Source organism: Hibiscus syriacus, unplaced genomic scaffold (assembly GCF_006381635.1).
Source record: "Hibiscus syriacus cultivar Baekdansim isolate YM2019G1 unplaced genomic scaffold, ASM638163v2 tig00009840_pilon, whole genome shotgun sequence".
NCBI lineage: Eukaryota > Viridiplantae > Streptophyta > Magnoliopsida > Malvales > Malvaceae > Hibiscus > Hibiscus syriacus.
The window spans coordinates 60531-87699 of record NW_024062202.1 but is presented as its reverse complement, the minus strand read 5'-3'; the positions used below and the strand labels follow the sequence as shown (position 1 = coordinate 87699).

The following is a 27169-nucleotide window of genomic DNA, read 5'->3' as shown; positions in this document are numbered from 1 at the left end:
ATTTGTGAAGTGTATAAAAGTATTAATTTTCCTACCCTTTTACCCATAAATTTTGCTAAATTCAAGTTCAATTTATTTGCATTATTGGTATTTCATGCACAACTACAGAATTGTCCTTCACTACAGAGTTGATATTATATTTTACTCCTTTTTGTAGAAAAGATGTGTGTTATTTTAGGTCGGATAATGTTGAATAAATACACCTTATCTAAGATAAAGCAAGGGATAAAACCTAAAAGATTGGATTTACTCGCAAAGTTTAAAGAAGAGAAAAGTTTTGTTCACAAAGAAATTTAAAGATAAGAGAAAATTAATAGCTCTTTTATTCAAATTAAAACTCTCCTCCAACAAAAATCAAAGGAACGAACGTATCTCCTATAAAAGAGAAGAGAAGACATACAAGAAGAGGGCCGACTAGATAGAGAAAGACTAAACGTTTTCTTCTTCTTTTCTTCTTGATTCATGTTGGGAAATTTTTATTTGGTATTTCTTTTGCACCCAACCATGAACTAAACTAAATTGATTTGGATTATTGGGGTTTTGTAGTTGTGAAAACGTTTGGATTTGTTTAAGTTATTGATTGACTTTTAAGTTCAAAGTTTGTTCATTCTTGATTCTTTAATTGATTTTGAGTGAATTGAGAGAGAATCTTGAAATTTATCCATTTATCTAATATCGGGAGAATAAGATTCAATAAACGAATGAGCATGATCTTCATTCAAATGAAATGTTGGTGAAGGTTAATTCATCTTAGGGATAAGATTTGAATTTCAATGGCCAAAAGGAGTACAAGATCGGTTGTTGTTCACTCATGATTAACACATAGATGTATTACCAACGCATACACAAGTGACCAGTTCTTTAAGTTAGGGATAACAAGAATTCACCGAGCTTTGAAGGGAAGAACCCAATTGCTGAGGCAATTGAATCATTTTAAGTTGTAAGGTAATCGAGTTGCCTCGGCAATAAGTTACCTAGACTATCCATACAGTTATCACACCGCAACTCACGATAACCCGAATTGCTCTCTTATTCGATCACAATATACTTTTATTTATTTGTTCATTTATTTTACTTATTATTCAAACTCATATTATCACTAATTTTATTTTCTATACAGTTCAAGAAGTTAGAATTCAAAGTTTCAACAATCCATGTGTAGACTTTCTTTTTATATTCAACAATCCATGTGTAGACTATCTTTTTATACTATAACTTACGATGAGTATACTTGCTCCAATTGCAAAACACTTAATTCACGAAACAACAGTCACCGTATTTAAGAAAAAATATCTTCAACCTTCATATCAACAAATTCATTTTCTCACGAAATTATTGCAGCAAATTTGGCGCTGAAAATGGCTTCCATTAAGAATCTTTAAACTTGTACTTTCAGCCATAAATACAGGGCCTTGCCTTGGTAATTACGTGAAAGAGGGAGGACTAGCACTTGGATTTGGCAATTTCGGGAATCTAGCAGACAACAGGTTGGTTGTTATTGGGGGAACGCCTGCTGGAGTTGAACCGGCAGGCATTCTGCCTCGATGGAAGAATGTCAGCCGTCAGCTAGTATTGTATTTCACCATTATAAAATATTATATTAATTATCTCCCAGATTAGTGTTGTAAAAATATTAGTTTACCAAACACTGATCATACAAAACAAAACAAATAGAAGAAGATCCGCATTTGAGAAAGTCGATAAACTAAGGAAGAGATCAGTATCTGTAATCATCATCAAAGATCATGTAATTGTTGCTGCGTCGTACCCTCTCTTCCTTCTCAGCCTACAAATAACATTTTAAACTCATTAAGCTGTTAATACTTTTATAACCAAACCACGTGTGTTAATATATAAAGATGAGTTAATGCTACCTTGGTTATAAGCCTTTCAAATTCGTGAGTGCCATGCTCCTCGATGTACCTCTCGGCAGCAGTTAGAATGTCATCCTGCTGGCTGAAAATACTCTTCTTTCGAGGGACATACCACAATGTACTGGTGGCGCGTTGAGGGTTCATGTAAAATGGCCTAATGAAGCGACGATAAACGTAGGCTGCGCCATTGAAGTGAGGCAGCACCAACCAGCATGTGAATATCAGCTTCGCGTATGGCCAAATCGGGAACCTGCATGTTATTTGTTAGATTTCAGTTATTTAGTTTGTTAGGCAGTTATTAATTTGTTAGTTTGTTAGATAACTGATGATGGATGTGTATATATAGGCCTTAGTTTTGTAAATCATAATAACAATAATAAGAGAATAAAAGCACCTTTTCTGTAAAATTACCTTTTAACATGGTATCATGAGTCAGATTACTTCCCGTGACTCTCTTTCTTTTAGTCAAAATTGATTTAGGTTTTTCTTTTCTCCCTTTCTTCCTCTGTTGCAGCGATGGAAACCTCCACCATTGATTTCAATCACCCGCTTTTCTTGCATGCCTCCGATGCGCCTGGCTTCCTTCTTGTTTCGCATCAGCTTCTCGGTATCGAAAACTATGGAATATGGAGTCGGTCCATGAAGATCGCCCTGCTTGCAAAAAACAAGCTCGGTTTTGTCACCGGTGATTGTAGAAGAGATGATTTTGATGAGTCGTTTCATCCACAATGGGAGAGATGCAATGCTCTCGTCTTATCCTGGATCCTCAATACAGTCAGCAAGGAGCTTTCGGCTGGGATTGTTTTCGCATCCAGTGCCGCTTCGGTTTGGCAAGATCTGAAGGAAAGATTTGCTAAGGTTGATGGTTCCAGATCTTTCTTCCTTCACCGTGAAATTGCGCTTCTAACTCAAGGTGACTCTTCAATTTCAGCTTATTTTACTCGATTGAAGTTACTTTGGGATGAGTATGAAGCCTTGGCCCCAATCTCCCCTTGCGATTGTGTTCTTTCTCAACGCACGATTACGCATTACACACAGCAGAAATTGTTCCAGTTTCTTATAGGCCTCAATGAGACTTACGCTGCTGTACGGAGTCAAATCTTGCTTCTGCAGCCATTACCTTCTGTGAACCTTGCGTATTCGATGTTAGTCCAGGAGGAGGCACAGAGAATTCATTCTTCTGCTCTTTCTCCACTCTCTGAAGTCTCGGCTATGTATTCTAACTCTGCTGGCAACACTGAAAGAACGAGATTCTCTGGTGTGTGTGATTACTGTAAGGTTCGAGGGCACAAACGTGAGAACTGCTACCGATTAATTGGATTCCCTGCTGATTTCAAGTTCTCCAAGAAGAGAGGCAGTCAAGTAGCTTTGACTTCCACTCGATCTGTGCTTGGTTCTCACAATACATCGAGTCCTGAGTTACAACAAGTTGCTGCCTCTACTGTTCCTATGTTCACACAAGCTCAGTATGATCAGATACTTTACCTCTTGAACAAGGAACCTTCTGTGGATCCAGCAGCCAATACTGCAGGTATTGATTCTGCAAATAATAGTCTTTCTTTCAATTGGATATTAGATACAGGTGCCACTGACCATATGTTATCCAATTTTAGAAAATTAATATCTCCTGTCCCATGTAAATCAGATTCTCGGTTTGTTCATTTACCTAATGGCCAATCAGCTCCCATTACACATACAGGTTCTTTTTCCCTTAACCAAAATTGTTCACTTACCAATGTCCTATTTGTTCCACAATTTGCTCATAACCTCCTTTATGTTTCCAAACTAACCAAAGAGCTCAAGTGCAGTGTTTCTTTTTACCCTAACTTTTGCATTTTACAGGATCTCTCCACTAGAAAGATGAAGGGGATTGGTAGAGAGTCTCACGGGCTGTATTTTTTTGATTCTTCCACTTTTGGTTCTGGTATTTTTCCCGTTTCACACTGTAATTCTTCAAATTGTATGAGTCTCTCAACCATCAATAATACTAAGCTTTGGCATGCTCGTTTAGGGCATTCATCTTTCTCTACTTTGCATAAAATACCATATTTGCATTCTTATAGATTTCATGCTGACAGTGTTCATAAATGTTCTATTTGTCCTCTTGCTAAGCAATCTAGGTTACCCTTTCCTCAGAGTATTTCTAGAGCAGCTAAACCTTTTGATCTAATACATATTGACCTATGGGGACCTTATAGGGTTTCTACTCATAGTGGTTATAGGTCCTTTCTCACCATTGTTGATGACCACACAAGAATGTCTTGGATTTTTTTGTTGAGGCTTAAGAGTGATGCAATCCTCTCTTTAAAACAGTTCTTTGCCTATGTCAAAAATCATTATTCAGTCACAATTAAGTTCGTTAGAAGTGATAATGGTTCTGAGTTCTTTGCTAATGAATGTTCTTCTTTTTTTTCTTCCTTGGGTATTGTTCATCAAAGCTCGTGTGTTCATACTCCTCAGCAAAATGGTATTGCTGAAAGAAAACACAAACATTTGTTAGAGGTAGCTAGAGCTCTTAAATTTCATTCTCAAGTTCCTGTTAAATTTTGGGGAGAGTGTGTTACTACCGCTTGTTATATCATTAACAGGTTACCTTCTTCTACTTTAGATGGGAAAAGCCCTTTTGAAATCCTTCATGGTAAACCTCCAAATGTCTCTCATATGAGAGTTTTTGGTTGTTTGTGTTATGCCACTCAACCAAATTATAAGGACAAATTTTCTCCAAAAGCTATACCTTCCATATTCATGGGTTACTCTGCTACTAAAAAAGGTTACATTCTGTTTAATCTTGAGAAACAATCATTCTTTGTTAACAGAGATGTCAAGTTTCATGAGGACGTTTTTCCTTTTAAATTTCCCATTTCCTCTTCTTCCTTATTTTTTCCTATTCAAGATGTTTTTGATTCAGATTTTTTGGTCATGCCCTTTCATACTACCCAGTCCAATTCTCCTATACCTTCTGGGACTTCAAATCAGTTTTCATCACCTCAAGCTTCAACAAATGATTCCTTTTTACCTCAACCTTCCCCTCACCTTTCTGTTTCGGAAGACTCTTCCTTAAGTAGTATTTCCATCCCTCCTAGACAATCTACTAGGGTCAAAAAACAGCCTGCTTGGTTACATGATTATGTTCAGTCCTACCAATCTTCTTCTCTTCCAGGTACTTACCCAATTTCTAATTTTCTTTCTTATTCTCATCTTCCTGTTAAAACTCAACTTTACCTTTCTTCTGTCTCTCATTTGGTTGAACCTAAGACCTATAATGAAGCCATTCAAAATCCTGTGTGGGTTAAGGCTATGAATGAGGAGATTTTAGCTTTGGAATCGAATAATACTTGGTCATTGGTTCCCCTGCCCTCTAATAAGACTCATATTGGAAGTAAATGGGTGTATCGCATCAAATATAATTCGAATGGAGATGTGGTTTAAAGCTCGTCTTGTTGCTAAAGGATACACTCAAAGAGAAGGGGTTGATTATGTTGAGACCTTCTCTCCTGTGGCAAAGCTGGTCACTGTGAGAACAGTCCTGGCTCTTGCATCTATTCATCAATGGCTTCTTTTTCAGATGGATGTTTACAATGCTTTCCTCCAAGGTGATTTGGTTGAGGAGGTATATATGTCCTTGCCTGATGGTTTTTGCAGTCAGGGGGAGACTAGGGTGTGTAGACTGCAAAAATCCTTATAAGGACTAAAGCAGGCTTCGAGGCAATGGAACATGAAGCTGACAGAGGCCCTTCTAATGGCAGGTTATTCTCAAAGTAAATTTGATTACTCATTGTTTACTAAGTCACAAGGAAACAAAATTGTCATGATGCTTATATATGTGGATGATCTTTTGATAACTGGAAATGACAATAGACTGATTCAAGAAATCAAAGATATTCTGAATAGAAATTTTAAGATGAAAGACCTGGGTGAACTGAGGTATTTTCTTGGTTTGGAAATATTGAGATCAGAAAAGGGAATAGTTATAAGCCAAAGAAAATATGCATTGGAGTTAATTGAAGAAACTGGATTAGGGGGTGCAAAGCCTACTGCAACTCCCTTGGAACAGAATAAAAGACTGGTTTCTGAAGATGAGTTGTTAGAAGACAAAACGAGATATCAAAGGTTGATTGGGAAGTTAATCTACCTCACTAACACAAGACCTGATATTGCTTATTCAGTACAACTTCTGAGCCAGTTCATGCAGCAACCAAGGAAATTACACTTGGAAGCAGCTTTGAGGGTGGTCAGGTATATCAAAGGCAGACCAAGTCAAGAAGTGTTGTTGAGTGTAGAAAGTCAGTGCCAACTTCAGGCTTTTTGTGACTCAGATTGGGCGACTTGCCCTACTACTAGGAGATCAGTAACGGGTTTCTGTGTGAAACTAGGAGACTCATTGTTGTCTTGGAAGTCCAAGAAACAAAATACAATAGCAAGGTCATCTGCCGAGGCAGAATATCGTAGCATGGCAATGACTGCTGCAGAAATAGTTTGGTTAACAGGTCTGTTAAGTGAGCTTGGGTTCAAGAACATGGGACCAGCTAGATTGATGTGTGATAACAAGGCAGCTCTTCAAATAGCAGCAAATCCAGTTTTCCATGAGAGAACAAAGCACATTGAAATTGATTGCCATTTTGTACGAGAAAAGATTCAAGAAGGAATAATTGAAACAGAGTATGTGAAGACAACAGATCAACAAGCAGACATTCTTACAAAGGCCTTGGGAGTTCAACAACATGAATACTTAATTTCCAAGTTGGGGTTAATTAACATCTTTAACCACCAACTTGAGGGGGAGTGTTAGATTTCAGTTATTTAGTTTGTTAGGCAGTTATTAATTTGTTAGTTTGTTAGATAACTGATGATGGATGTGTATATATAGGCCTTAGTTTTGTAAATCATAATAACAATAATAAGAGAATAAAAGCACCTTTTCTGTAAAATTACCTTTTAACATTATTCGACCACTGCTTCAGTTTCTTCTTACATAAAAAAAAAGTAGCTTGTTTTTTTGGCTTACTTACCATTCAAGGAGTTTGGCAAATGTGAGTTCGAAAAGTGTGATGAGAGAGTAAAGGACCCAATAGGTCAGCCATTGTTGATCATCGTTGTTGGACCTCGTCTCTATGGCCTTAACCGAAGCATATCTGCAACGAAAAAGTGTAAATGATAACAACGTCAATTTGGTTCAAAGAAGGGAAACTCGTACTTACAGAGGGTAAACAAGAGTGACCAAAGGCCTGTGAACAAAACAAAAACCCAGTTAGAAAGAGGAAGACAAAGTGGAAACTGAAGTAAAGGGTTGCAAGAAAAGAGACATACAAAGCAAGAACATCAAAGTTCTTGGCAACAACTTGAAGAAAGTTCTGCTGGTTACCCATCACTCACTCAATGCTTTTGCGGACTGCTTTTGCGGTTTGCTTTAAAGTTGTGGTGAAAGGAAGGGGGGTTAATGTGAAAAGGTTTGTGGATTAAACTTTGAAAGTGAAGAATAATAGAGGAATTGTGGGGTAAACGTTGAATCGGAGAATCTTATGCTGCACGGTAAAAGAGGCACCGAATTTCTTAGAATTTTATCACCTGTGATCGTCTATCTGTTCCCTCGCATCAAAAGACCAACCCAAACATGTCACATATGAGATGATAACATCGATTAAAGATATGAATACCAGTTTTAATAAATTAATTATTTTCCTTTTGAATACATTAAAATTAATCCGAATGCATTTCCCTATATTTTTTTAATGGTTTTATCGATAAGCTACCTAAAATCATGGTCTGCAGTGCACTAAGCAAGCAAGGAATAGCTACGTTACGGCCTTGGTTTAGTTGGGCTTCGAGAAATCTATTGTATTGGCGTTGGACCATGAGTTCGTGCAAAAATTTGGGTTTATGTTTCAACTTTTAGGACTCTCAACTAATATATATTTATACACACACGTTGTACATGCAAATACAGATGAAAACAATATTCTCTATATATATTTTAAATAGTTTGAGATAATTATAAGGTAGTATCTATTCAAAGTTTTCTTAATTAATTGACAATACGACCCTGTAAATTTAGTTGCGTAACGACATTCTCTTTTACTACTGAGATTATGTAATGATAAAAATATATATTTTAAGCATACATGGATTTACCAAATGTATCCGGATGTTCAAATGTAATATATGGACATTGTTAATCTGTGATCTTAACCATGCAATAAAGATTAGTGTGGGTCATGCAGAGAAAACTTTTGCTAAAATCATCCTTCATGAGAGAGAACTTTCATAGGACCTGCAAATCAGTTTTTTATGATAATGGATGATGTGCCGATAAATTTAGTAGGATGAGATATTAAGTCTTTTAAATAATGTATAAGATTTAAATCCTAACGGTATTAATGAAATAAACTATGTTAAGTCTTTATTTATACGCTTCTACATATCCGAATCTATATTAGTTAGTCGGTGAATTAAATATCGAATAATTATCAAAATATACAATGACTAAGATAATATATATATATATATATATATATATATATATATATATATATATATATATATATACCAACTTACTTTTGATTGAATACACCAAAAGTAATGCATTAAGTGGTTGTAGAGAGAAATTAATTAAACCATGTGTGTGTTTACTTTCACGTTCCTAGCACTTGCAAACATTTATGGTACCTGATCACATAATTACAAACAAATGGACAGTGTGGTTAGGTTATGAGTTATGACGATCCTTTTGAGAGAGTCCACAACAATTGGTTTTTACTCAAATTTGTAGGATTTGTTTCACACGAAGCATGTAAAAAAAGAAACCATCGTCTAATGTAAACCACAATCCTTTCCTTCTTAGACAGTAGTAACTACGAAGTTGGTACCTGACTACTTAATTAAATCAATCATAACTACCCTACACTGACATAGATGCAGCCCAGTCTTGAATTATTAGTTAATGCTGCAAAACAATGCAATCTGACAGGGATCTAAGACATAAATTATAGGATTCATCAAGGACCAAAATGTTTATTACTATTTGACTATTTACCGATGCCCTAAGCAGTAATCGTAAGGCCGTGCAACTCACAAAAGAAACCCTACGTACTTAGTTATATGGTTAGAGAAATATAAGAACTACTCATTTTGAGACTGGGATTCTTCATAGATATGCTGCCCATATAAAGGTTTCCCAATATAGAAGACCTAACCGAAATCGCCATTGGAATAGCTTCCACCAATACTTACAAGGAAAATAACGAAGAAGAAGAAGATTCCCACTTGTTGGGTTATGTAGGGCTTCCAATAAATAGAGTTGAGCCATAGGCAGCATGATGAAGGGTTACTTCCATATATGAAGAAGAGGAGGAATGAGACTGTTGCTACTTACTGATTGCTTACTGCTTTTAGAGACCAAAGGATCCATCTGAGAAACTATTAATCTCTCATCAGGTGTGCCCTTTTTCTCCCTATTTCTTAAATCCAAACCTCTAATGCAGTTACTCGGTGATTAATGCACTGAAAACCCCACCATTTTAGTAAACTAATGATGAGTTTCTTAAACCTAACCTAATGAAATCTACTATCGTTTCCCCTTGAGCCTGAAGATTAACATTGTTACGTGATGTTGAAAATGTTTAATTATCTAATTTACGGTCACACCAAAATCAGTTTCATAGCATTCAAACTTGAGCCTGTGTTGCAAATTGCACATATATGTACTACTAAAAATATATGTGGAAAAAAAAAGGGAATAAAGCATGACCAAGCCATACACTTTGTAATTTGCTTTAATGCCATGGCCGAACCGAACACTAGCTAGTTGAATCATGCTTGTTTTCTCCGCCGTGGTGAGGAAGTGATCCGCTGGCCGGAGACTCGGAAGGGTTTGTACCCGGAATCGGTCTATAAGCATTAAGTGACGCGAGCATGCCTAAATGAGTGTCGGTAACTGAATCAGCAGCAGCACCATTTCCTGAACCAAATTGTTGGCCAGGTAGGAGAGTCATTGGGGTAGCGAAATTCATGAAATGTACCCCACTAGACATAGTACCCCTATACATATTAGTACTAGTAGCAGAAGGAAATGTCCACACGGGATCCCCGGCTCCACTCCCGCCCATGACTTGGTTTCCGGGATTAGCCACCATCCAAAATGTCGTCGGGATCGGATTAAGAGTCGCCGGAATCGAACCGGCATTAGATTGTATCAAGTAACTCCCCATCTGATTTTGTTGCAATTCTTGCTGCTCCGCCCTCCTCCTTTTCCCTATGCTAGTATCTGCTGTCTCTGCGAGGTCAACGCTAGCGTCCTGAATCTCTTGTTTAGCTTGCAAGAAAGCGTTGAAACTAGTGCTACTACTACTGGGAAAGTTTAATGAATCTTCGGACGATAAAGCAACTCCCGGAAATAAGACCCTCCTTTGTGGTTGAGATGAGTCGTCAAGGGCATTCCTTTGATCACATTCACTTCTCATCCTCAATTGTTGTGTAGTGAAATTTGGATTGAAATAAGTACTCCTCAAGTGGGAAGCTGACATGGTAGAGCCTGAACTTCTGAGTGAAATATTAAGGGACGTAAAATTAGCAGGGATAGTACCTGTCCCCGTAGCAGCAATCACAGCAGGCTCAGCTTGTTGAAGCAACCATTCAATGGTTTCGCCATCCGATTTGTGACCGAGCTCTCTCGTCAACTGGAACACCCTAGCGGCACACGTCGCCGGCATACGGATGCGACGACCACGGCCTTCCACCTTGGTGTGCCTGTCTTTCGTTGATGTCCTCTTAGGTAGAGGTTTCTTGGTCGGTTCCGAGGTTGTTTTGGAGCTCGTCTCGGCGTTACCGGCGTGTTGTTGTTGTTCCTTCTTTTCTAGGAGCTGAAGAGGGAAGTTGGGCCTGCGGATCTCATTTTCATCCATGATCATGTGAGGGATTATATTTGTTTTTGGCTCTCCTAGTACATAGGTGACCCTCAATTGGTGGCCTACTGGGTCATTTTCTTTTTCTCAAAATGTTGTCATGTGTTGCTTGGGAATTCCCTTTAGATGGGAGAAGATCGCAGCTTAGTTTTTTTTCCCCTTCTTATCTCTGCAAACACCAATGAGAGACGGAGACAGAGAGGATAAGGGAAGAGGCCAAAGCTTTAAGCAACAAATTCATTGAGTGAGAATTAAGAAAGAAAGAAGAGCACTGATTTTCTCCTCGGGTAATATTCTGTTGCTTCGAGGACCTGTTTGTAATTTTCTATTTTCCTTTTCTTCTAAATTCATCATACAATATCTAGGTATGTATATACTTTGTTTTCATTAGGATATATGATCCTTTTATTGTGGTTGGACACTCCTTGATTCAGACTCTACGTCCGGTGCTCTTTATCATTCACTCATAAAGACAGTGGAGGCCTCACACTCAGGCCCCATCCCCTTAAATGCTCTCTCTCCATCGTTTAAAACTTAATGGTAAAATACACTAAAAAGTTAATGAACTATACTTAAATAATTGTCTTGGTCATTAATTTTTAAAAAATTACAAATAGCTACTAAATTTATCACATTATTAGAAAATTTATAACGTTAGAATAAGGGTAAGAGTTTAATAAATTTAATGATATTTTGTATCAATATTGATTCAATAAAATTTAATAATCATTTTATATTTTTACGAGTTTATTAATTAAAATAATCATTTTAGTATGATTCAATGATCTCTCATGTATTTTATCTAAAAATTAAAGAGAAAAACTATATATTATCTTTATACCTATTATAATCAAGAGATTACATTCAATTCTTGTAATGATTGCTCTTGCCTTTCATCTTAGATTTTGTAATTTCCCCATACATAATTTAATACAATGAAGGGTAAATTACACCAATTATCACTGAACTTTACTATCTCTCTTATTTCACCCACTATACTTTAAATTCGTTCAATTTCTCACTGAATTTAATACAATTAGTATTTTTGGTCACCCATCCCTTAAATATTTAATGGCATTAAAACGACAAAGTTTTAGAAAAATAATTTTTTCACCAAAAAGTCGTCGTTTTACATTTATATAGCAGTTTATTTATAACTTTGTTTAGTGAGAAAATGACTGAGTGATAAAAAAAATGCTAATTTTGTTAAATTCAGTGAATAAATTGAACGGATTTAAAGTATAGTGGGTGAAATAAGAGAGAAGATAAAGTTCAGTAATGATTGGTGTAATTTACCCTACAATATATAGAAAGCTACTATGTTGGATGTGAGAAGAGATGGTTTCTCAAGCTAAAATTTCAACCAAAGCATGGTATCAAACTTCCCTTAATCTCTCTCAATGACTTGAAAGTTTCTTAGTTTTAAAGAATGAAATCAATGGTGAAGGATAGTTAATGAAAAAAATCTGAGTCAATACTCAATACCCAACACTTTTAAGGTCTCCATCTTTGAACATGTGAGCCATACAGTCTGCAATATATATATATATATATATATATATATATATATATATATATATATATATTTTGAAGTTTTGTGTAGGAGTAGGAGGACCATTTTCATAAAAAGGGTTTCTAACTCATTTTATTTTGAAGTTTTGTGTATGAGTAGGAGGACCATTTTCATAAGATCAGTGATCTAAACCTTGGGACCAAGTGACTTGTCCAAGATGCAATTGTTGTTCAAGAAGGTGAAAGAATATAATCCTTTTTTGCCTATTATGATTTTAATATATATATATTTTAAAATCATAATAGGCAAAAAAGGATTTGTGAGCAATATATTAAAATCGATAGGTATAAACATAAACTTATATTTGATTTTTTTTCAGCTACAAATAGTGAAAATAATATATTAAGAGATTTGTGAGCAATATACACCACTCATATAGTCATGTAGAATTAAATGTGTATAAATTCATTTGTATATAATTAAAGTATATGATTTCTCTATGGAATAACGAGTGATTTAAATATCTCAATTTTAATCTAATAATTTTTATCCTTGTAGTTGATCCAATATATCACTTTTGCTCTTATCGTATTTTCGCATCAATTCAACCCTCGAAGTTGCTCGGTTGCATCATTCTATGTCCTACCCCTAACTTAAATCTCTAAACTCTAAACCCTAAACCATAACCCCATAACCTCTAATTCATAAAGCCTAGACCCTAACTTAGGTTTATAATTAAGGATTTAAGTTAGAGTATGGTATAAAATGATTTAATTAAACAACTTGAGGACTAAATTGATACGAAAATACGGTAGAGACAAAAATAATAAATTAAGTCTACTACAGGAATAAAGGTGATTCTTAAATATTTTTTGATCACTTTGAAGTTTGATCACAATATGTGAATATCGGATAGTATTACGATTTATATTTGATTAATTGATAATGTAACATATATGTATGCGCATATTACGAGAAACACCCTTACGGTCACCATGCATGAAGCATGAGTGAGAGAAGCAGCATGTGGGTAAGAGGCCAAAGTGTAGCTTAAAAGGGAACAAAAAACAACACATAACAACAACCAACATACCTAACTCTTATCCATTTAACCAAGTACTCGAAACCCCCCACTCAAATCTGGGGATGCAAAGATTTTTACGAAAAAAATAATAATTTCAACCATTAATTTACACTCTGGTCAATAATTATAGATTAATATATATTTTTTAAAAATTTTATATTGTACAAGTAAATTTATTATGCGTATATATAAAGATGTAATTTGACCACCGCAGTATGGGAGTCGCATGTACAAAAAGTTATTGTAAAATGTAGAAATAGTTCTTCTTCTTATTATTATTATTATTATTATTAATGATTTAATGTTAATGTTTTGTTTTGATTTGTGCTTTAATTTTTCTTAATGAAACTTCGTGCTTTTAGTTAAGGCCGTTGGTTTCGTAGTAAATTATAATATATAAAGTTTGATAGAAATTAATGTTTGATGAAACGCCTCAGACATTGACTCTAGAGATTTTGCAGTTGAGAAGTCAACCAAAATTATAGAGAAAACTTTCATGTTTGACAAATCAAATGCAAATAAGTGTATTATTGTTAGGTCAAATCTATAGAAGAATTTTTTGTATCTACAAATCCGACTTTAAGGCGTTGTCGGTGCTGCTGTTAGGCAGCTCACAAAATAAATCGAAGAATAGAATATTGATGATTAAAAAAGTAAAATTTTAGTAGGAGAAGAAGTTATATTTGAATTTGAGTTCATCAATTTGACATTATTTGAATCGGTGGAAGTGGACAAAGGACAGAAATTAGTGGGTTTGGTGTCAAATAGTAAATGTGATATTGAATTTCAATGAACAAAAAAATAAGAAATTCAATTACCAATGAGGGTCATTTTCTCTGACCTTAATGCCCTTTGCCCGTTGACCATGGCATCCTCCAAATCAATACCACAATATTGTTTGCAATCAATCTAATTATTAAAAAAAATATCTCATAGAAAAGAAATTCCATGCACAGAATTTGGATTTAAGCCCACTAATCTACTTTCACGTCTCAAATCATTTTGTTATCTCTAAAATATCTTAGAAATCAAAAGTATAAAATTATTCAAATTTTAAAAATAATCGAAAATTTACAAATATGTGAATTCCAGCTCACATAATGCAATGCCCTTCTCCAGTCCCTCTGTCGAAGTTGGTGGGTGGGCTGACAGTGCCACATCACTCTCGACAGTTGGAATCTTCTTAAACTTAAGGGCTGATGTCATCCACATAAACCTCTTACCACGTGGCACTACTGCCAACCCCTTGTTCTCCCTCCAAAATCTTAGGGCTGATCTCATCAACACGATCCACAAAACAAAACAAAAAAAAAAGCAACCACTAAGAAGTTGGGCCCACATTGTGCACGACTTTTTAGCCACCGGCTGCTTTTGGGACGTCTGTTACGAATGAATGTTATTGGGAACTAGCTTAGGCACTTAGGCTAAGAGTCTAGATTATTAACATCTGAATCAAATAATTCGGATATAAAATGTTATAAAGATTTATTATAAATACGACTCATATCTTGGTGTGTATCCGTTCACATATCAAATGTCAATCATATCTTATAATTATGTATATATTAATAATACATCAATGGGCAGTCCACTGGCCTCTAAATTCAAAAGTGAGTGTCAGGTGATTGACCATAGATTGATTTAGGAAAGCCATTCGCCCAGCTTCACCTATATACAAAGTACTAGTTTTATCTTTCTTTTCTTTGAAGAACTTTAGGAAACCTATGTACAAACAAAATTAAACAATACCCCAATTGCCACATAGATCTAAATTGATGCCATCATTTCTATTAATGGAACTATTACTTAAAATAGTCCCAACAATCATCTTAACATTGTTGACAATCTCTTCATTACTTCGGCTTTTCCCTGTAAAAATCATTCGATTTCTTTCCTCCCAAATGGTGTGATTAAAACCGCACCAAGAGTCTCAAAATAGTAGAAATCAAGGACTTTCTCTTCCAAGATGTTGCTGCCCATTCCAGCAGACCAGACCGTGAGGATAAAGCCGTATTGAACCCGGACAGTTGGAACAGAGAATTCCAAATAGAAGATGTATACCTGCAAGTGGCAAAAAGATGGCCTCTAGTTTCAATTCCATATAAAGTTGTCTCAAAGATATACGTTCAAAATTGAAATAAAAGTTATCCATGGTTACCTCTAATGAAAAGGCTAGAGAAGCAAATATGGAAGTGGCCGGTGATTTTAGGGAAATAATGTGTCATAAATGCAGAGTCAATAATTAGTCGGGATTTTTTCAGAAAGGGTTGGGGGGTAAAAGCGTTGATTTCATTGGGACAAAAGTTTGTGTATGTGGCCAATGCCATAATAATGAAGCATTCGTTTATTGAAAACAAACACTCGAGCATTATACCTGGCACAAAGGAAAATGAAGAATTTGATGTGATAAGTCATTCAAACTTATATATCTTTCTATAAATGAACCATTTTGGGGGGATTGGACGAAATCATTTAGACTCTTCAAAATCACTATTGAAACCACATCCCAAAGATTAAAAAAAGGATCATACATGACACGCACGTATAATGGTTTTACAAGTTCTAAACAGGGATACCAACGTCGATAAACATCAACGTTTTGTTTAAGGAGAAAAAAAAGGTTCTTTACCTGCCATTTAGTGGCCTTTAGCACATCTCAATTGGTAGGGCCGAGAAGGCCCCCATCATTTACTTTGAAGTTTGTAACGGCTAGCTTAAAGATTTCGATCATCGGCATGAATCGATATCTCTTTCTTTTCCTATTGAGAAAGAACAGCAGCAGCTTACTTTATCAAGATGAGTTCATATGCAGTGATCAGAAATCTGTTCCTACTTCCTTATGACGTATGTTTGCAAGATAGACCTTCTTCTATTAATTAAGAAAATGTTATCAATTTAGAAGAACTGAACAAACTGTGAAAAACTGGAAAACATGAACAGTCGTTACCATGATATATTTTGACTTACAAACAGTAATAACAACTCTGCTAAAATTTTGGTGTGCTTATATGTAGATAAAGAAATCTCTGAATGTCTAAAGTTTGCTGTTAATCCGTTTACTAGTTGGAACTGCTTTATTATGAGCATGGTTTTTCTTTTTTACATAAATGGTCAAATTGAAGGTTGTTCTGTGCTAATGCTTCGCTATAATCCTCTCCTTTCATTATCCCCTGGCTGTCTCTCATATCTTTTACCTAGGTTCGGAAGCACGGCCGTAACCAGATCTTTCGAGCTGTTACACCCCGCTCAAACGTTGCCTTTGAACATTGATTTTTGGTGGTTGGAAACATTCTGAACTCTATGCTAACGCTTCTCCGTTGAGCTCTTGATCTCGAACAAACTCCATACTTTCAGTTCTTCAACTTTTGGATTGCACGACATTTTAAGCCTCCTCTCGATATTCAATGACTTTTTTCGCCTCCCGATTCCAAGTACCGGGGAGCCGTTTCATCGACTCCTTTGATGGCACTTCCATAGGTAGGAAAGCGAACATCTTTCATCTTTTGCAGTGAATTTATTTATCTCATTGACAGAAAAGAAAACGTGCATTAACTACTCCATCCAACATTTTGCAAACTAAATATAATGGAACTTGGATGCGTATAAGCTTTTATAGCTGTCTATTGATATTTAATACAAACCAACCACAGTGATCCATATCAATCCATTGTTTGTTACCGAAATTGCCTCCTAACAGTTATGCAGCAAAAATTTTCAGGCCAGAAATTAATCGGATTCATGTACCAACGAGAGCTCGGCAGCTCAGATCATGGCACAAGGTTTCCAAGTCTGCTCCCCATGGCCGATCACTGTGCGGCTGTTGAGTTTCCACCAGCAACCCATTGCTTAACAGCAACCAATATCTTCTCAGGAACTAAAGGGCCATCTTCATGGTCAACCATCTTAGTGTCCCACCATTCCTGCTGTTATCTTCTTCACTTTAATTACAACTCTACCTCTCACGATTATAACTGCACCTTCTGGACGCAAAATTCGGTCCATCTCCAATAGAATGTCCTCCAGGTACATCTGCAAACATTGGATTGAATATAAGTTCAAATATAAGAAAATGGTATGTCAAATAGATATAAAACGACGAGCACTTTACAGTATTTAAAATCATAGAAATTACAGACTATGGGAGTATATGGCTCGAGCGAGCATTTGCAATTCGAATGTGACAATCATAATAAAATGCAGTTGAATGGAGCAAAAGTATGAAACAAAACGCCTTAGTATAAGCACAGTTCACAGGTATGGTAAAACAACAAATCACAGCTAAAGTGAACTCACTCAATCCAATCAATACTAGGCCAAGAAAAATGGAATTCTTATATATTAGAATGCTCAAAGTATGGAATGCACAATTTAAGTAGGGATACTTACTTGTCCTGGTACAAACGAAAAGACCATGGGAATGAATGAGATCATATGTCCTTGGGTATGTGGAAAGCTCACCCCTGACCGGAGGAAGACATCAAACCATGTTCAAGTTATGGTCTAAGGAACAAAATCTGGTAGTTTCTTAAATAGCATAAATTTTGACTCTTTCGTTGCTGATCGCTCTGATGTTTCAAGATGTTATATGCAAAGTAACTCATTTTACCTCTTTTTCTCATTACCTATAAACTTCCCATATACAAAAGAATATAGCATACAATTTTTAACGCTAAAAGACGAGTATGAACGAAATTATTTATCTCAAAGTTCAGTAAGCCTTACCAGTCATGGTAGATGCCAATTAATCCACGCATATATGATGCCCAGGGTATCTTTCTCTGCTATGGTGGGCATGACATTCATAACCCACAATTTGGAAGAATCACGGCTGCAGCAAACCCTCCACCCAGCATTCATGTCCAAAATATTACGATACCGACCAGAATCTATAAGATATTGATTCTCTTATAAGCATCAACATGCGTCTTCCACTTCTGGCTCCTCTTGGTACTTTCTCAACAACTCCAGGAACACTTCCACTCGCAATTCTAGGAGGGACTGCATATAGCCTCTCTGGAAATGGCTTCAGTTTTCCCGCCAGCGACTATTCTGGGCTACTAACATCTGGATAAGGTGTAACACATGCATCCATTTTCTTGTACCTAGCAATCATCACAAGAGAAATTGAGATTAAATGAAAATTTAGAGGAAAAAGGAATTAGCTTACGGGATCCAATGCATGCCATACAATATGAGTGTAAAAATATACCATTGGTTTTAGAACACAGAAAGGAATGCAAATAGGTTTCAGATCCAACTATGGATCCCATGCTTGCTTAAGAATAACAGAAGATAATTATTGCAGTTGGTTTAAAGGCTTAATGAAATTGCTAAACTGCTAGGCCTGTGATATAGATTCTAAGCATAGACATTCTAATGCCTGCAGGAATGAGGCAACGTCTAGTACAATTGACAAGATAACTATGACATAAGTGAACAGGTCGAAGCTGATTGAACCCAAGCTTAAACACTGCCAGCATAGGCAATCTACTTCAATGCAATTTTACCATTTCACAACTGTTCTAACCGCTTGTAACTTAACAAGGACGTGAAATACTGTTTTATGCAAATTCAAGCACAATTCATACCAGACATCATTAGCTTCCCCAGCCTTGCAGAAACTAGAATCATCTCGCTACCATGACAAGCTTCATCATTGACCCTCTTTGCCAAATGGCAATTTCCCTTTCTCATGTTTCTTCTCCCAGCAAAGAAGTTTGGCAACATCCTCAATCTTTTGCTGTTCCTCCTGAAGTTCCTTCTTGGGACGCTGCCATGATTTGTAATTGTTCCTCCAATTGATTGGTGGACCTGAAAGTACCAGTAACCACCAGGTCTAAGACACTCAACCTCTTTCATGTACATTCCATCTGCAATAGAAAAACCATAATGATAATCAGTTACTCAACTTCTGCTATGCACAGTTCTCGCTAAAGCAACACCTAAACGGACAAAATCTAGTCAAAAGACCATGACTTTTAAACTAATAGAATATATGACTCACCATTTGCTCCCATGGAATCAAGCAACGAGAACAGTGAGCCATATCAAAAGATCTAGATGGATACGCATTTTTATGGTCCCAAGAACGCCAATGACAGCCACGCCTCTTTCCAGAGCAAATTGAACCTGTGCTCATGTGAATCTCTAGGAGCAAACGACATGGCAATAACATTTCTACTCCAAAGGTATGCCCCCCAGCTTGCAACCTACAAAAAAGGACCAATTGTTAGATTAGTACCTAAATCTAAATAGATCACAAAGCAACGCACTCCGAGTGCAAGTAAACAGTCAACTGAAAAACTTTCAAAAAGCATGGCATACCCCACACCAGTATCAAGTGCAGTCCTAACTGTCCCATTAGTAATCGGTATAACCGAAGCAAGCTGATCGATGTACTTGTCAGCACCTTGGGGAACTGCGTTCCTCCCCAGGGAACCTAAACACATTACCCTCATATTGGATCCAATTCTGATAGCTTTCTCAACAGTCAAAGCCTTATAAGGGGCATTAGCATAAGGAACTAATCACGACTCTTAGGCCAAGGAAAGGGGTCACATATCCGTTAGGCGCCGGAAGACAATGCAACTTCTCTTCCTCTCTCGGACAATGCCTCTCGCGATAAATCATGTTGTCCTGGGAAAAGTCATGGCGCGCCTTTGATCTTGGCAAGGCGTGTAATCAACGTAATTAGGGTGACAGGTTCGAAAGATTTGGGCTTTTCGGATTCATCAAAGCTACCAACTTCACCGGCGTGGTGGGTTTCAAAGTTTCAAGTTCGGGACGATGTTGCAATCTGCCTATGTTTTGGCATTTCTAAAGCTATGCTATCCCCTTTACCGAAACACTTCTTTGCCACGCCCCAATATGTAGAAGAAACACACAATCCGACAACAATGAATATCTGAATCGAACTCTCGTTCTAGCGTCAGCTGAATTCGGTTTCAGTGCCATTTCTTTTTAAATATTAACCTGCAATTAGTTCCCAAATTTTAGATCCATGTAAAAAAAAAGCTAAATCTTTATATCTAAATATGTACATAAAAACAAGATCAGCGGTTTTAACTTTGGTTTTACGCGAACTAGCCAAGAGCTCGTTTTGAGTAAATTCTTTCTTCTTAAGAAAAGAAAGAGAAAATCTTTAAATCAGAAACAAATAAATACATCATGATGAATCGAAGGAAAAGTAATGTCATATAATCACCAATGCATCAATGGTTCAAGATCTCAAAATGGTCAACAAAATTGAATCTTTAACGGGGTGTGAGAAGTAGAGTGGATTCTTGTAGCGGCGAATGGAAGGAGACGTGTAAATAAAACACTGGAAAGAGAGAAAACCTAAAACTCTCTCATTATATAAAAGAAAAAAAAAATCAAATATGAAGTTGAAGAAGAAGAAAATAAAGCACGAAACGTTGTGCCCTGTACGTCCTTTATTAATGACTGGATTGCGATAAAGAGCTATCAAGAAATTCGAAAACGCAAATCTTTCTCTATCTTTGTCTGTCGTATTGCATTTAAGTTGATAGCTGGATAATTTTAATATTTAAAGATCCTAAAGTTATTTCCTATTTTCAAAAATAAGTGTTAATTAAATTATTCATTTTTATCAACATGTAAATGTTTATATGAAAATTTAATTCACATATATTGTTTAAAAATATTTCTATTACTAACATAGATTGGTTCAACTGTAACCAAATTGATTTCGCTTAAATAAGATTTTAATTTTGAGTTTTTATAATTTAAATTTTAAGTTATTGTGTCCGAATTAATTAGATGAAGCTTTGGAAGGGGAAAGACAATAAAAAAATTAGATCTAAGATACAGCAAATGCATAAACTAGTTGTAAACACGCTTAGGAATTCAGGTATGATGTTTTAAATTTTATGATCAATTAGAACAAGTTTGAGGATATTTAGTGGAATTAACCCAATCTTTTCTTCGTTTTCCCTCCCTGACTAGGTGATAAATGGACTCCGCGTTTCGTATGAAAAACGGGGGTGCGCATTACGCTTCGGGAGGAGTGGCAGACAGACTGTGAATGAACCACCGACGCACGAGAAAATACGAGGGATTTGACTAAAAAAGAGGTGGTGGGTCCCACGTCACGGCGGGAGGATCGTTGAAAAAGGCGGCAATTGATGATGGACGATCAAATTAATGGGTGAGTGGCCGTTGACGGATGTACATAGAACTCAAGGTGGATGAACATCTAATTGTTTTATAATTTGATTTTTATCTTAGCTATATATTTAATTGAAGTTGTTCGTCAATTTTATTTATGTTTGTTTTATATAAATTTTTATTAATATATATGTGTTTATCGTAAAAAAAAATTAGATTCGTCTCTAACGATAAAAAATAGATCAATTACAACTAGGGATTACAAACGAAGGGCGGGTGTGGATACCCTTCCTTCATCTCTATATTCACTTAATATTTTGATTTTCACAACCTACTTATACAGGACGGATAAAACTTTTAAATCTACACTTGCTCACGTGGGTACATTTTTAAATCTATCGCGACACCCTTTAACTAACTAGATACTCACCACTCATCACGTACACGTCTGTATCCGTCCATACCCACCATTGAGATAGGAGAAACGGCTTACCCACCATTGAGATAGGAGAAACGACTTACTTCAATTTTAAAATATTTGTATCATGATATTTGGTTACATTACATGTCATGTCCTATAAAATATTAATATTTACAAAATAATCTTTAAAATTATACATAAATTCATAATTGTCCAAATTTTATATAGTTGATAGTTAGTAAACAGACAATGTAGAACGAGTAGGTATTAAACCCATCACTTATCAAGTGCCTACGACATGTATGACTTTTTACATTCACATCGATCCACTACCACTACACTTATATCCATTCCCACCAAAATTATTATTGATACAGTACGAAATTCATGAAATTTACTACTAAAGTTTTACAAGCCGTTATAAGTTCATAGCCGTATGGAAGTGGTTTGGTTTGAGCTTTAAAAGGTTACCATTTCAGACAAAGATTTGGAGTAATTAGGGAAAGAGAGGATGTATGGACATGAGAAAGAAAGGTAATTATTGGTTTACGCTCTTTTAAGTAAGCTTCACCTTTTGGCTTTATTTTAGCAAATATTAAATCTCTATTTTATTAGATTTCCTTGGGGACCTTTACTTACCTCAAGTATTACTGTATATCGTCTCCTGTTATTTTTTTAACGTCTGTTATATTTACCGACAATGTTCTAATATATCAATTTATGAGGATTAAGCTCTCAAAAAACAGAATAGGGATGGAATTGATAATCATATTTATTTTCTTGATTATGTAAATATATGACGATACTATATATTGAACAGTGATATTAATTGGGGAAAATTAAGAGACATGAAGAAATGGTTCACTGACAAGCTGTTCCGAGTCGAGAATTGGCCCCATTACTTTTGAAAGTGTCGTATTGGGTAAGGTGTTGCCTACATGATTACACGATGCTATTGGTCAGCCTTTTCTTTAATTACTAATTTGACCATCTTTATATTTATTTATAGATCATAGATTAGAATCTGTTTCTCCTGTCCTTTTTTAGTTAATCTGGCTGCCCTTTTGCAGGTTGAGACTTTAGGTCAGCTCAAGGAGATCGTCAACTGGATAGCTCAATGATCTAATTTAAGAGACGCGTTGTAAAATTCATATATGATATTTTCGATCGGTTAAGCACATTCTTTATTTATCTATTTTCTATTTAGTACATTGAATTTACCCCCTTGATTAAGACCTTTAGTATGAGCAGAGTCTGGGGGCAGGTAGGAGGAGCATCGACCCCTTGATTGAATGGGAAAATAACAATTTCAGTCCCTCTCAGTTGTGGCACTTGTTGTATGCGATTACCTTCACCAGATCAAGGGAAATTAAATAATAAAGTTATAGGGTGTTCATTTCCTGCTGCAAAGTTCATGTGCGTTGTCGGTTCATCATAGATGACAAGCTCAACTCCATTTGCTGGATTGATATCACATAACCTATTCTATGAATTGGACAGACGTTAATCTTTGGAATGAAATTATTACAAGATTATTTTAATATAATTGTATTTATGTTGGTATATTATTTATTCACCTCGCCTTGTTCTTTATATTATATTTTTTAGTATATGGTATACTGTATATTAATTAAATAATATAATATCATAAACAGGAATAGAGAAAATACATCAGTGGCACGAACTCATGCTTTTATCATACGAGTTACTGGGCTGGGCTATAGGAGGAAATGTAATTATTCATTTGGGCCAATTGGAGTGGGTTTCGAGGTAAAATTGGTCTAAAAGGTCAACGAGTAAAGAATTGACCCATCATTTCCAAAATTAATTTAGAATGTATAATATTTATTACAATGATTTAAAATTCATCACGTTGATGTGATGAATTTTAATAAAAATTATTATTTAAATAAATTTGTCACGTGAACATGATAATTTTGTCGTAAATCTGAATCTAAACTTCTTATCTGCATTTGTCCTTTAGGCCAATTTTGCCGGGTTTCGAGCAAAGGTCTCGTTTAAACCATACTACCAATAACCTTATCCTCTACTTCTCGAGAGCGAACACCTGTTTTCTGCTCTGTTGCTCGAAATCATAGACTCGAAACTCTGAATCCAACAAAAACAATGGTTGGGACGATGATTACAAGTGTAGCTCAATGCTGCCTCTGTGCTTCGCCCAGAAATTTCGCCAAACAAACTCGACCCGCCATTCTTCCCGACAAATTAAAGTTCCCCACTATTACTTCGACGCTTACTTGGGGGAGACTGCTTCCACTTTGCTTCTTCAATGCCGGAAAAGACAATCCCAATTTCCCATAAAAGGTAAGATATTTGTACCAAACAATCTAACAAAACCTTTAAACACTTTTGCTTTTCTGAAATACCAGGAAGACTGAACTTGAGTGGCCGATACTCAAGCGATGGGAGTTCCATGGGATGGCAAACAGTTTTCATTAACTTCACTTGCCCGTGGATTAAGGTGTCCTTACTTTTATTTTAAGTGAAGATTTGAAATGATGCTCTCTCTTCTGTAGTCATCGTTTATATGCTATATTTGGTTAAGAACGAAATTAAAACTTTCCCAGGCAGTTTTATCTTGACAGGATTGCTAGAGACGGCTGCTATACCTTATCTAGGAATTAATATCGAAGAACTAAATTTGGACGAGAAGGCTGAGATACTGTTTGTGGATCAAAGGTATGAATAGCAGTACCTGAATTGTAGCATCACTGCACTGAATTATTGTAGATGGTGTCCAAAGTGATTCGTAATTAATAGTTATTAACATCGCTGGTTCGATCTTTCAAATAGTGATTTCTGTCTGTTTACATTGTGTTCCAAGTGTAAGTCTTTACTTCATTTTCTGATGAGCTATGTTGAAACGTAGGTTCTCCACATAGAACTGAATTGTAGAACTTGCGTTATAATTTCTTTACTTTTCAGTTCTGCCATGTTGATTGTCATGCTTTTATTATGTATTTCAACAGTCTGGACTGATGGAATTGCATCGTAGGGGCTTTTTTTAAGTTTTAAAAGTGTACACTTCTTGTTTGCTGTTGTTTTCGCGGCATTACAACTATAGTTGTGCTTGGCGTTCTGTATGGCATAGCCAACACTTTTGGGCCCCTTGCTGAAGACCTATTCTGCTATGATATCCATTCCGCGAACCTCTTAATTGCTTTAGTTCTGCACGAGAAAATGTTGCATTGTCAAGTTAGTCCACATATGAAATTGCATTTTCTCATTCTTTTAGCTTTCTAGGTTATATGAGCATTTGCATGAAAGGCTGCTAATCAACCTTTCTGAATGTTTTTTGTGGTAAAGATGAAAATTTTGTGTTGATGCTAAGTAGAGGTTTAATAAAGATTTAAGCCAAACTTGACTGTAATTCTCTGATTGCTGTATTCCACATTTTCAATCTAACGTTTTGGTGTACTCTTTCAGATCTGAAAAACCTTTCAAACTAAGAAAGGATGGCTCTTGTGGGCAGATTGGTCTTGTTGGTGCGTTATTGCTAATGGTATAACAGGGGCTGCCATGTCCTTGTTTCGTGGCGAGGAATCTCAAAGGGAGGTTAGAAATAATTTCAAACTATTTGTTATTAACAAAGGGACAATCAAGTGAATTTAACTCGTGTTTGTTTTGATTTTTAAACTTTTTGAGAAAGAGCTAGATGACCTTGCTCTCTAAGGAATTTCGAGTGGATACTGTCTTCTTGAAGCTAAAACTGTATAATCCAACTCATTTGCTTTCTAGCATCTAATGGAATCTTTATTAACTTTTGGGGCTATTTTTGTTTCCGACTGATGCCTTAGTTCGCTTGTTTCCGTTGATTGGATCCTCGAGTATCAGGTACTTGGATGACATGTAGCTTATTAGTTTGAGTATATGCATGTGAAATTCAAGTTGAATTGATCAGGTTGATATCTATCGTAGCACTGCTTGCTTGGTGGGCATCACAGGTGTTCTGGCCCATTCTCGAGGACAGTATTTCGAGGGTTTTTATGACATCACTGACAAAGTGGTATTTTACTTATCCCTATCTTGATAGACTATATGAAGCTCCGTTGGCTGTGTTGCATTATTAGAACTTGTGAATCACTTTCCCATTTTTTGACAAACTATGTGGAGAATGGACAATTTTTAAGGACTTAAAAGCGTTTTCTTGGTACAAAAACATACCCTTAATTTCAAAGATGTTATTCACCCTATAAAATAAGTTGCTGACAAGATAATAGGAAATTAATTTGGGGTGGTTGATGGAAGAACAGGAAGTGATTTTATAATGAATTCTATAAAGGCTATGAACACTAGAAGAAGGTGGATCTAGTCAGTAAGAAATACATGCTAATTACCAAAGTGTATATGTGATTATTTAAACGTAGATACGGAGTAGGATTTGTAGGATGAAATCTTTTTAGTTTGAAACAAGGCTTGCTTGGAACATATTAGGGTTATTAATTGTAAGATAATGAAGTATGTTTTAAACAAGGCTAACTCATGTACTAAAATGTACTCAAACATGTAATAAATAATACTTCTACCAAATGTAGCATGAAAGTTTTATTTATCAGAAATGCACAATTTGATGTTTTCCCCTGTTATTGATTCAGGGTTCCTACACCAGTTTCTGTAATTATCAGTGCAGCTGCATTTGCACTTGCACATCTCACTCCCGGAGAGTTTCTCCAATTATTTATACTAGGTAACGCATGAAAAGGATTTGTTGATAAAAATCATTGCTCGAGTTCGCTCTTCACTATGGATAAAATATATCTAGATAAATGCATATAAACTATGAACTTTTTCACTGGACGTCAAACCAACAGACTTCTTGGTATTTTGTAGGGGCTGCTTTGGGATTTTCATATGCTCAAACTCGCAATCTGGTGACTCCTATCACAATCCATGCTTTCTGGAATTCGGGTGTGATTTTACTTCGTACCTTTCTTCAGGTAAAATATTCAGTACAAATGATATATAGAAGTTTGCTCGGTGACCAGGGGCGGTGGGGGCAGTCTCACCTGAAATTTAAAATTATCATATATTTTATTTTTTCTATAGATTTTCTAATAAAAAACTATTTTCGCCCCCCTTTGGAATTTTATAAGTTTGCATCCCCTAACATAAAAGCGAAAGTAGAGATGATTTATCTCCTGTTTCTTGTGTTGTGCAGTTTGCAAGGTTATGACATAAAGGAATTGTTACAAGCAACTTGATGAAGATTTGAGATTTTGCACCTGCTCATGG

General features: G+C 35.9%; 2 protein-coding genes and 2 pseudogenes across 2 annotated transcripts; 1 reads left to right on the top strand and 3 right to left on the bottom strand.

Moving 5' to 3' along the window:
• Nucleotides 1–1582: 1582 nt before the first annotated feature.
• On the bottom strand, nucleotides 1583–25584 carry LOC120203352 (HVA22-like protein c). Its single transcript, XM_039203662.1, has 6 exons — nucleotides 25575–25584; nucleotides 7182–7246; nucleotides 7073–7099; nucleotides 6884–7006; nucleotides 1875–2124; nucleotides 1583–1786 (listed from the first exon to the last, which is right to left on the bottom strand). Exons 2-6 carry the CDS (start codon nucleotides 7238–7240, stop codon nucleotides 1718–1720), a joined length of 528 nt encoding a protein of 175 aa, XP_039059593.1. The 5' UTR covers nucleotides 7241–7246; nucleotides 25575–25584; the 3' UTR covers nucleotides 1583–1717.
• LOC120203350 (transcription factor TCP15-like) lies at nucleotides 9525–11025 on the bottom strand. The gene has a single exon (XM_039203661.1). It carries the CDS (start codon nucleotides 10775–10777, stop codon nucleotides 9668–9670), a length of 1110 nt encoding a protein of 369 aa, XP_039059592.1. The 5' UTR covers nucleotides 10778–11025; the 3' UTR covers nucleotides 9525–9667.
• LOC120203349 lies at nucleotides 16976–20322 on the bottom strand (annotated as a pseudogene).
• LOC120203351 lies at nucleotides 23938–27169 on the top strand (annotated as a pseudogene).